The following is a 12,456-nucleotide window of genomic DNA, read 5'->3' as shown; positions in this document are numbered from 1 at the left end:
GCAGGTGACAATTAGAGAATTGTGTGTGATGTTTCCTGACGTTTCAAGAAACACTATTCATAAAGTTGTGAGTGTGTTAGGATAGAGAAGTTGTGTGCACGCTGGGTCCCAAAAAAGTTGACTGACGAAAACAAAACCAAACGACTGGAATACGCACCGGAATTTCTTACACGCTATGCAGAAAAGGGAGATGCATTCCTGGACTCCATAGTGACAGCTGATGAAACATACGCCTGAATCCAAGCAGCAGTCATTGAAGTGGCGCCATACCCATTCTCCAAAAGCCAAAAAATTCAAAACCTCACTCTCAACCCGCAAGCTGATGGCAACCGTTTTCTGTGATCGTCACGGCATCCTCCTGTTGGAATTCATGTCTCCTGGAAGAATGATTAATGCTGAAACCTACTGCCTGACTTTGAAACATCTTTGACGTGTAATTTAAATCAAACGGAGGTGCATGTTGTCACGTGGAATACGCTTTATTCCTTACAACGCCCGGCCCCATTCAGCGAATGTCACCAAGGATGTGCTTGCACATTTTCAATAAGACATCGTACGTCCTTTAACATCCGCCATACAGCCCCGACCTCGCACCCAGCGATTACCATCTGTTCCTCTACCTAAAGAAACATCTCGGTGGAAAACACTTTGAGAACGTCGATGAGGTCGGAGAAGAAGTCACAAATTGGTTCCAGATGGAGGCGGCGGATTTTGACGATTCTGGGATACAAAAACGTGTTCCATGTTTGAACAAATGTTTGGGCAATGGTGGCACTTATGTGGAGAAGTAGCCTCTGTACCAGTGTATCCAGTGTAGCATTAGTTGCATGCAATACATTTCTTGTATATCTTATTTTTCGTTTGTATCTTTACATTCCTGGCAAGCCTCGTAATATGTTAGATGGCAAAAAATAATTATCACATGCTGTTTTTATAGATCTTTAAAGAATTCCTGCAATGGGAATTTCTTAAATACAACAAGGTAAATAATATAAAAGCGTGAAGATGTATATTATGTACCAGAAACATGAATAAAACACATTCGAGTGTGTTGTCCTGTGTTATGTAATGAGTGTCCCTTTACAGTGAGTGTTGATTTTAGTTGAGATAAGTGGCTGGTCACCGCATAATATGACGAGTGGAAATAGCCTAAGAGCTCACGCGCACAAATAGTGTATTTCATTCAATCATTCATTGAAAATACTCAAGTCTTCACATATTTTATTACAATTAAAGATTCTTGATTGTGTGCAATTTGTTTGCAAGAAAATTTCCAGCGGAAAGTAACTGTAAAAGTAATGTACAGTTACTTTTGGAGCCCAGGTAACTGCGTTACTAAGTTACTTTTTAAAATGAGCAACTGTAAATCTGTTAAGGCCGAATCACGCAGAACTGGATTTCCGATGCGAATCCCGGCTGAACTGGCTACCTGGGTGAAATCATGGCCACTTACGAGACGTCAAAAAGCCTCTCTTTTAGAACTTACACATGCCCGTTGTGTTGGATTAAGTGTTTTAAAAGTTGCATTCGGCTTATTTCTTGTTCAAGATTTTAACTCTTGACATCGTAGAATAATGTTACCAAAAACAATTATACGCATTCTATATTGTTACCTAAGAAAGAGGTTCTTTCCAAACGCAATTTTGAGGTGCACGTTGTTGTGTTCTTTTTTGTACGTACACAGATTCCCTGCTCAGCGTTTCAATCCTTACTTAATTCTGTTAAAACCAGGGTTGTTAAAGGCCCAGGAATTTTAAATAAATTCAATTCCGGTCCAGGAAAGAAAATCAGCAGACGTAAATGGGTTCTGGACCATAAAGAACCTTTTTATCTGCAAAGTATTTCAATTCGGTCCAGGAACTTTTTTCCGGATCAATTTAAATATGGTCTAAGAACCTTTTCCCCGGCTCAATTTAAACACGGTCCAGGAACGTCTTTTTCAGGATCAATTTAAACACGGTCCAGGAACCTTTTTTCCGTATCAATTTAAATACGGTCCAGGAACCTCTTTTCAATGAAACTCTACGCAACTTGGAGCGAATTTAATTTGTTAGAGTAAAAAGGTTCCTGTCCTGCAGCGGGACCCAGTAGAACCCATTAGAATTTATGGCTTCCTGACACTCAACAACCCTGGTTAAAACCTCAATCATTTTCCCCGCTGGCATTCTTTGCTTAATATAGTAGGAAATCGTGGCATAGTTACTGCAGAAGTGGACCTACACGAAACTACGAAGTTTGGGCCTCACACGTCACTATAATCTGCCTGCAACTTTAACAAAAACATAACTCACGAAAATTCATTGCTGTAGCCAACCTTCTTGGCGGAGTGGTTAGAATAGCGCACTGCGATGCCAGGGGTTCCGGGTTCAAATCCCGGCCTAGGAATGGGCGTTCTTTGTGATTTTCCTTTCATGAATTTCATCATATTATTACTCATCCTCATCTTCGCAATTAGCCAAAAGTGGCAGAAAGCAAAGTAAAACAAACAAAATCAACAATCAACAAATCCATTACTGTCTTCCGGCATTTTACCTCGGGGGGCCTTATCGTATGGCCTTATGATGATGTGGTTGAAATTTCGGGTGCGTCAGCACTTCGGCTATTTTGCACCCGTCACATTATGCGGGGTGCAACCCCTTACCATAACATAACTGTAATCTCGGATGACTAAAATATTCTTACTTAGGTTAAAAGCTGAGGCTGCTAAGGCACACTGCGCAGTGGTAGGGTCGTCGCCTTGTAATCAAGGGGTCCTGGTTTCGATACCCGGAGGAGGCACATGGTGGTTCAGATTCCACTTTAAACTGCAGGTGTAGTACCGATTAGCCTTAACGTGCATAAGGTAGACTAAAAACACCAAGTCAATATTATAAAGGGACACTCAGCACACGTAAGGACAAAACACAAGAGAACACACACACAGCTCTACAAATATGTATTATTCTGGTCGTAGGTCCAGACGCTAGAGTCTCGTTAGTCTGCCAAATACAGTCCACGGTGGACTATGTGGAAGTGCGGTTGACAATTGGGTGTACTGCGTCTAAGGATCACCCCTTACACCCCAGCCTTAAGAAAGAAAATGTTGAGTTGATTAAGGTGATATGTATATATTTTCACAACACAGCCTCTCCGGTTTCCAATGTCGGTTTTCTTCTCAACAGGCCGTCGAAACTTATTTTGGAGTGGGGTCAGATTTGCAAATTAACCAACCCATTTTTACAATCTCATTTCCCCATATACATATGCATACACACACATACACATATATATATATATATATATATATATATATATATATATATATATATATATATATATATAACGGACATGCATTTCTGACAAGGCTGCTACGAATTGATGCTCTATTGATTATATTGATTTATTTAATGTCTTTTGTCCTTGCTGTTAGCTAGACAGTAAAGGAGGAAGGAAATGAAAAGTAAATATCTCCTTTCGTAGATGCTTAATTGTATCTCGATAGTTTCCATGTTTTTTACACGCAGGGCTCGAAATGGAAATCTTCACGAAACTGAACACTTTACCTTCATTAACATGGTGTTTTCTTTCTTTCTTTTTGTCTGACTCTGGATTACTACAGCGACGAGATTAGCGACTAGTAAAATGATGCACTGTATACTTGTTAACATTAAAATATTTACATATTAAATAACAAATATGCAAACTACGTATTTTGGACGCAAGTCTTCTGAAATTTTCTTCCCCTGTTAAAATTTAAACAGACGGAAATTGTGAATGGTAGTCAGCTTGCCCAACCAGGATTTTTTTACAAATTCAATGCACGTATTCTTAATAATGCATATTAAAAGAACCAATTTGTGCAAGTGGAAGATATTTCCATTGTTATTTTGCGTATGATCATTGGATTTATTCTTCAGAACGTCAACAATATAGTGTCCCAAAATAGTGTTTACACTCTTTGAATATTAATAACAGAGACACTATTAAAGATAACTTGATTGGCCTTTTTTAAGCTGCAATATCTACGTTGAGTGTTAGTGTGAGTTGCTTATCAAAAGAGGCATTTTGGAGTGTGTTTGAGTAGACAGATAGAAACAGATGCAGATGAAACCTTTATTGCTCAGTGTAGTAGGCTGTCCTCAAATTATCTCTCCATAGTTATTTTTATTTTTAGTGTTATTAGAGTATTATTCAAATTGTTATAACAATATGCAAACGAGAATCCACAAAAACAGTATTAACAAGAAACATACAATAACATGATGTACTGTATCCCTTACGTTCCAATGCAATCATTAAAATACGCTTTCATATTTTAAAAATGCCTTCTCTATTAACTGTATCGTAATTGCCTTATTTATGCAATGTCACTATATCATCATCATCAGTATTCTACTGTCAATATCATTTTTACAGAAGTTAAATGGTTTCATTCACACATTTAATGGAAATATGGTGTTCGCTTAACGTTTTACGAAACAGCATATTCCGTCTGAACATTTTTGGATTAAAGTAGGGTGGGAAATTGTTATAGATGGTAGGGGGAGGGAAGCTAGATATTTTGGTGCCCTAGGCAGGATTGCTGTTTGTTTTCCTACGCATGGTGACCTCCCAAAGGAAGTATCTAGCAGTCACTTCATCCTTTGAAAATCTTCAGTGGGAACAAGGGTCGAATAACATGTTGTATGTTCCCTTCTCCCCTTATCTCTGCCAGGGGCAAATTTCTCTGTGGTATATTCTGTCTTCCTTGTCTTAAAGAAAAAGACTTTGAACTTCAGCCCACTTAGCCTACTCTCGCTACGAGCCTGACTGGGAGTTTCTTAATTTTACACACAGACACAGGCACATGCAAATATAGATGGGTGGATTCTTACTCATACGGCTTCCCCGATAACGTAATGGTAACGTCGTCAAACATTCATTGTTATGCAGTTCCTTAAGTTCTTATATTGCTCCCATGTGTTATTATTAATATTATTTGAACTACGTACACGCTTTCCATTAAATTAGGCCACACAGAATATGCACTACGTACGTAGATTTTCAGCAAAAAATACAGACTCGACCAAGACTCGAAGCCGGGTTTCTGGCATACCGTGCCATTGCTCTACCAATTTTTTCTTCATTTTTTTATTAAAGGAGTAGTATCCCCTGTTTTTTCACCTTTTCCTCAATCTTTCATTTCTCGGCTTATCTCAGTTTTCTTTTTTTTCTCATTTCCACAAACACAAATATTCATGCCTTACCCGGGATTCGAACCCGGAACCCCTGGCATCGTAGCTCGCTGTGCTAACAACTCAACCACCGCTGAACTACCGAGCCGGCCTGGCTTCGCCTGATTTTTTGCTGGCACTTTTCGTATAAATATTTTCACAAATCAACGATAAACTGTTTGGAGAAATCACTTTGTTATTAAATCACTATACGACGCACGGTTTTAGAAGCGATATCGGGCGGAGCCACGCAGAGGGTGCGCGTGGCGACAAGCCAATGGCAGGAGTACAACGCTGTACAGTTAGGAAACTGCGGCGTGCAACTTTAAACGCCGTGTTATGTATTTTTCTTGCGTGCAAGAAGTTTTCATAAAACTCGCCATTTTAAGGCTCATCATAAGATGGGGCACGAAATTTTTAACCTGGCTGTCCAAGTCCTATGAATTTCCGTCTCCTACAGCCGGAGTTATCGTTTCTCGAAGAAACACAAGATACAACACGTCTGCACACACTAACAACGATAGTGGCGCAGGAGGGTACAAAATTCAGCCTCCCATATGAGTATGCGTGTGTGTTTGGAGATTCCAATTACACTGCTTTGGTTTATATCTCTCATGTATTATAGGAAAATTACAAGCTTAGGTGTTACGTGTAACTAAATATTTATTTTAGATTCTCATGTGTACTTTATAACTGTCAAAAATATTTTCAACCATATTCGTGTATTATTGGGTGTATTTTGTTGTCTGAATATCAAAGTGCATTTACTTTTATTTTGAGTGTAACGCTGTTACACTATTTTCAGCTAAAGATATGAACCTATTTTGTATGCGAATATACTTGTAAATAATATTGCTTTCTTGGGTTGATTGATTTATTGGTATTACGTGCTAGGTGTGTCAATTCTTGGGTCCTTTGATGTTTTATATTATACGTTGTGCAGCACTTTACAGTAATGACAAGTACTACCATCTCTGAGGACTAAAATGATTTTATGGAGGCAACATCTGTAGCTGTATATGTGTATGCATACGTATATACAAAATGCAGAATAGCATAACCTTGCAGAGAATTACATGGGCCGTAGGTTTAGACAACAGAGCCTCCCAGTTCTGTCAGTTTGTAGTACGGTAGGTGGGGTGATTTCTGATGGCCTTGCCAGAAGAAAATCTCATACGAAAATTCTAAGGCGAGGAGAACCCCAACCATTTATGCACAGAACTAAATGTATTACAACACAGAAGAGATATACTTAGTGTATGTCCACGCGTGAGAGCATTGCTACCTCTCAAAACTGAATCTAGGTACCTTAGGTATGTGGTTACATTATCGACAGTCTTCGCAAGGGCTATATGAAACTCAGTGGCGTATGCTGAGTCTAAAAACCTGAGCTATCTCAAATGACACCTAGTCCAAGGCTATGGAGGAAGGGAGAATACTAGACACATTCTTGACGTTTTCAAGAAAGCAACGTTGCCATCCCAACGGTAGTCAGGTTGAAAACTTATAAAAATTCAGGTTGCCAACTCCTAACAATTCAGGTTGCCAACTCCTAAGAATTCAGGTTCCCAACTCCTAATAATTCAGGTTGCCAACTTCAGAATCGCCATTATCTTCTCTTTCAAATCGGCTCAATTCACACAGATTCTAAGAGATGTCTCTTCAGTAATTTACTTTCTAGGCTTGAATCTTCGCAGATAGCCTAGGTAGCCTGGAATATACGCCCCTGATGAAACTGTACAAGTATTGCTTTCGCCAGAAGTGGTCCATGAGCGATTTCTGAAATAAATAATTCAATTTAGGTCAGGATGATCTATTTTGCAAAATGTGTTGATATTTGAGAAATCTGATAGCTTATGCTTGCATCGATCGAGGAACACATTTTGCTAGAAAATTTATATTGACAATGAAATAATTGTTTTAACATCATGTAACAGCTAGCACCTAGCTGATAGGTGTTATTTTGCGTGCATTCGCGCATAGTCTCAACCAGATTTTTTAACGGAGGTCAGACTGCTGAAATATTATTTTGAATGTCAAAAGTGCTTGGAAAATTGGGCAAATTAATTACAAATCAACACTCTTAAAGAAAATTAATGCCAAAGAGGGATTTATGACCACCATAACACCCCTTTCCAATTGTTATTTGTTCATTTAGAATCTGAATTTTATCTACTCCCTCTGTCCTATAATTATAGTCCGGTATGCCAAAATGGTAGTACAGGAATTACAGACGAAGAGGCAGATGGAAAGCACACGCATGAGGAAAGGCTCAGTAGATCAGTCTTCAAGATTGTGAAGAGGAACAACGTGACCTTATCGCAACGAGCAATAAATACCGCCCAGACGATTACCAAAAGAGGGCGTTGGGTTGCAACACACCAGTGTGGCACTGTATGCAAACCGGTCTAGGAAGGCACGCTGCAAATCGTTATTAGAGAACTCCTTCAGTGAGTATGTGTGAGAAGAAGAGCCATGAACACACAACCCATGATAGGAAGCGACAGGGGTAGCAAGAACCTTACGGACAGTGAACGACAGGCAGTGTACGAGTTTCTGTTGGAAAACAGTACGGCTGGTGTATTGAAGAAAGGTGCCGTGACAAGTGCGGCCGAGAAATTTCATGTAAGTACGAGAACAGCACGTCGAATTTGGCAACAGGGGCGGCAATCGTTGAAAAATGGGGCCATTTGTGCTACGGTTGCATCTCGGATGAAAGGCAAAGTCGGACCAAAGAAGAAGGATCTCGCCCTACAACGACTACAGCACCTATCGCTGCGAAAGCGGAAGAATATTCGTTCAATGACAGTGGCGCTAAACGTTGCTAAGAGTACCCTACACAGGCGTGTGAAGGCAGGAGAGATCAGAGTGCATACGAATGCGCTGAAGCCATTATTGACCGATAGCAACAATACGGAACGTCTAAAATTTGCCTCGTCAATGGTGAATCCTATCACAGTCGCTTGTCCTGAAAGCGGAAATCCGAAGTTCAACATGATGATGGAGACAGTTCATGTGGATGAAAAATGGTTTTACCTGATGAAGGACGGTCAGAATTTGTACTTACAGCCCAACGAATCAGACACGCAGCGAACATGTAAAAGCAAATCGTTTATTCCAAGATCATATTTCTGGTTGCCGTCGCCCGGCCTTGTTGTGATCCTGGTCGCAAGCAGTGGTTTAATGGTAAGTTAGGCATTTGGCCGTTCGTCAGTAAGGAACCTGCCAAGAGTAACAGCAGGAATCGTCCTGCTGGTACAATGGTCACCAAACCATTAACTGTTACCAAAGATGTTTACCGGGACATGCTCATCAACAAGTTAATCCCAACAATAGATGCACAATGGCCTCGTGGACTGCGCGCAGGGATAATCCAGGTGTCCGTTCAGCAGGACAATGCACATCCGCATATCGTTCCCAATGACCGCGCCTGGATGGATGCTGCAGCGGCCAGTGGAATCACTTTGGATCTCGTATGCAAACCGCCAAACAGTCCGGACATGAATGTTTTATATCTGGGGTAGTTCCGGGCAATTCAGTCTCTCCACCATCAGGCAGCTCCACAAACTATTGATGAGTTGATCGCCGCCGTTGAAACATCTTTCTCTGATCTGACACGCGAAAAGCTCAACAACGTCTTTCTCACTTTGCAGTCCTATCTCATTGAAATTATGCGCGTCCAAGGTTGGAATAACTACAGGATTCCCCATATGTAAAAAGCACACTTGAACTGCCGCAACGTCCTGCCATCCGCTTGGAATGTCCTCGGAACATTTACGACGAGGCTACAGCAGCACTGCAGCACTAGATCTAGCTCGTTGATGGGATGACAACCTTCTTGGACCAACAATCTCTTTCGTCTTGATGTTTTGTTTTGTCAAACTTCTTGGTCACTTTGTATTGATTCTGGATTGATTACTTTTTATTTATATTCTTTTGGATACTTGATAGGCCAATTTGTACTGATTCTTGAGTAATAAAGTTGTATGACTCATTCCCGTGTTTCATTTTCTTCTTCTGTATACACCAATGTCACAGTTTGAATATCGGACAATTATTATGGGACAACAAACAAAGGTGTACCGGATAATAATTATGGGACAGAGGGAGTATTTAATAGTGCCTCCCCGATGGCGTAGTGGTAGCGTCCTTGCCTTGTAATTAAAGGATCCCGGGTTCGATACCCACTAGAGGCACATAGTCGTTCGGATTCCACTTTAAACTGTAGGTCCAGTCCCAGTTAGTCTATTGTGCATAAAGTGTACTTAAAACATCAAATCAATCAATTATCTATTTAATACTGACATCAACCCGTAACTAGTTAGATGATCTTCCGCCTCGGGTGAGTGAGTGAGTAGGATCAGATGGAATTGAAGCAAGCGGTCGATATGTGGGCTTGGGCCTTCAATGGACTGTTGCTTCTCGGGTTATGTAAGGTATCAAGAGGGCAGATCAAAGCTTTTGGACGATAAACTCAAAAGTGAAGTTATAAAAGAGTTCAGAGGCACCAAGTGGGTAAAGTAACATTCAGAGAAAGGAAGTAAAGAAGAAGGGACGTCACATGATTCTTGGGCGTTTGCAACTTACGTAGGACTTAATATACTAGAAACTGTAACCAGAGGCAGCGGGCACACGAAGCAAAGGAGGACACAGAAAACCTAGAGTTTCCATTTCCTCGATGAAATAAAGAACCTCAATTGGCTGAAAGTAACTTTTGGTAAGAAGACCTTAAATGGTTTCTGTTGTTAGAGGGAGTGAGTTGATATAAATTGAGAAGGAACAGAATAAAATGTAAATATAGACTGTGTCGTCTGCTATATTTAGATAGGTTGTTTTATATTATTGATTATATTGTGCTTGGAGTTTGTAACATGAAGTGTAAATGAGTGATGTTGTAGGTTCCTTCTTGCCAAAGTAACGTATACTACTACACCTTCTTATATAACGCACATAATGAGGCCTACAACATCGTTTATACTGTCTCCAGAACTTATAAATTACTTCTAAAAAGATTGCCGTTATGTGATTATGCTACTTCAGGCACTATTATCCACATATTGCGATAATTAATATTCGTTAGTTCTCTGGAGATATTATATATATCTGTTTATTATAATTAACTTGGTTTTTCTCGCCTGTTAAATCCTGACATTTCTACTTACCACATCCTGAAAAGAGACATGGAATTTCAGTTTAGGACTTTAATTTCAGCGAAAGAAAAATATTTTTTATTTCATGGTGTATGGCACAATGAATCTGTTTGCAGTATGAAAATGAACTTTATTGAATTTCGAATTTTTGCAAGTATATTGAAACACTATAATATTAGAAACCACTCGCCTGTTCCTTCGCTTATAATAGTGTAATAATACTTGTTCTCTCTCATGCAACATTTGGACAATATCTTCGTCCATATATCTTTTACTGAATTCCATAGAAATACAATATTCTAACAATGGTTTGGCGGGAAACCATATTGTTATGTGGATTATCTATAAATTGCGTGGATTGGCTCCTAATATTCCATTCTGCCTCATGTAAAACTTATGACAAAAATTTTGAAAAGTGGTCAAGAAAAGGCTCTGTGCGTTTAAATAATTTTAAAGTTTTTGAAAATTTTATGAGTAGATTCAATGTAGTTATCTCTCGTTGGGATAGTCGGTGCTGTAAGTTAAGTTGAGTATGTGAGTAAAAGAAAGTCACACGCTGTTTTTATCAAGGTTTGATTGGAGGTATAGAAAATTTTGGAATAAGAAACTTGGCTCACAGTGAAACTTTTGCAGGAGAATCTGAATCGGAATATTATTCACTGGTTTCATTGAAACCTGAATTTACAGAGCTACGTAACTCCGTAGGCACAGATTCCTCCAGTAGAGAAGAAAAAATTGTCAACCTGAGAAGTAGGAAAAGTTTCATATAGATATGACATTGAAAAACCAAAGCTATTAGTCAGGATGGAAAATTAGAGGATGGATTTAATATTCAAAATAGCAATAGATTCCAGTGCGAGTATGGATATTACACATTGACCTCACTTAAATATTTGAAGCATTAAACCTCCAGTTCTTCTCAAGTTTCCCAAATTGAATGGACTTATCATTCATGTGACTCCCGTAAAATTTTTGGAGAAGTTTGATGGAACATTATATTGTTATGGGCTTGCCGAGGACCACCACCTAAAATATGTCCGTAAACATATGACAGAAAATACAGCAATGTAGTTTGTAGAAAGAAAGGAAAACATATCTACCTATGCAGATATAAGAATAAATGTGTGTTCGATTTGGAAGATTAGAGGTGGTATAGTTCTTGTGTGGTGAAGATTCTCAAAGCACCGTACTCAATAACTCTGGTCAAGAGCGTCCTCTGGTTCTTTTTTAAGAATTTTACGTCATTAAGGCCAGTGCAAATAATAGCACAGCTTAGTATTTTTCTATCATATAATTTTTAAAAAAAATATTTTTAAATGTGTGATATGTATAATCTATATCGGGATCTTGAAATTGCCTAGACTATTGTCTATATCCTTTTGTCGTTCATTTGGAATTGAGTTCGTCAGATAATCAATCAGTCCAACCATGTCACAATGATCCATGTAGTCTTCTTCGCCGTCAGTGAGAGGAGAAACCTGGCACGACTCATATAATCGGCCACTAAATTTATTCGCCCAGGGCGATGTAAAATCTGGCATTTTAAACGGGAGAGCCTACCCGAAATGTCCTTTGCTTGTTGCGGCCAAGATGCACCGGAACTGTCTACAAGAGCTGTAAAGAATATATCCGTCAACTACTGACGCAAATGGAGGATGGAAAACAGAAGGTAATGCATTTCGTCTTGACAAATACTGTAAACAATCTGCAGCAACAGCTCACTGGCCGAGCCAAGATTTTTCCTTTCATTGTTGGGGTCAGGTACAACGTGAAAAAGAACTAAGTCGAATCCCAGCTGTCATGCGCAACAATGTAATTCAATGAGCACATTGGTATCAACATGTAGAACTCTTTATCTCTTTATGCTTTTATTTTGAACGTTAGTGAACCGTGAATTTTAGTAAATATATTTACGTACTTTAGAACTGAAACTAATTATAATGGTGTAATAACAGGTGCTCTCCATACTGCAACTTTGGACAATATCTTGGCTTGCATACCGTTAATTAAATGCAATTATAATACAATACCCAAACCATAGACTCTGGGAAGAGGAGGATCTACTGGAACATCAAATGTTAAAGATAATTCGAGACAGCTTTTTGCAGTTCTAC

The 12,456-nt window shown here is 39.3% G+C and overlaps 1 protein-coding gene across 1 annotated transcript; it reads left to right on the top strand.

Moving 5' to 3' along the window:
• Positions 1-7,667: 7,667 nt before the first annotated feature.
• Positions 7,668-8,387, top strand: LOC145981161 (uncharacterized). The gene has a single exon (XM_083114290.1). It carries the CDS (start codon positions 7,668-7,670, stop codon positions 8,385-8,387), a length of 720 nt encoding a protein of 239 aa, XP_082970416.1.
• The last annotated feature ends 4,069 nt before the right edge of the window (positions 8,388-12,456 follow it).

The sequence above is a fragment of the Lepisma saccharinum genome, chromosome 29 (assembly GCF_977018435.1).
Source record: "Lepisma saccharinum chromosome 29, izLepSacc3.1, whole genome shotgun sequence".
Taxonomy (NCBI): domain Eukaryota; kingdom Metazoa; phylum Arthropoda; class Insecta; order Zygentoma; family Lepismatidae; genus Lepisma; species Lepisma saccharinum.
The sequence above is the reverse complement of the archived record's forward strand: the minus strand, read 5'-3'. Positions and strand labels throughout refer to the sequence as shown.

Bases quoted from the DNA above. Each gene is read 5' to 3' on its own strand.
- LOC145981161 (XM_083114290.1), top strand. From the start codon at position 7,668: ATGAACACACAACCCATGATAGGAAGCGACAGGGGTAGCAAGAACCTT.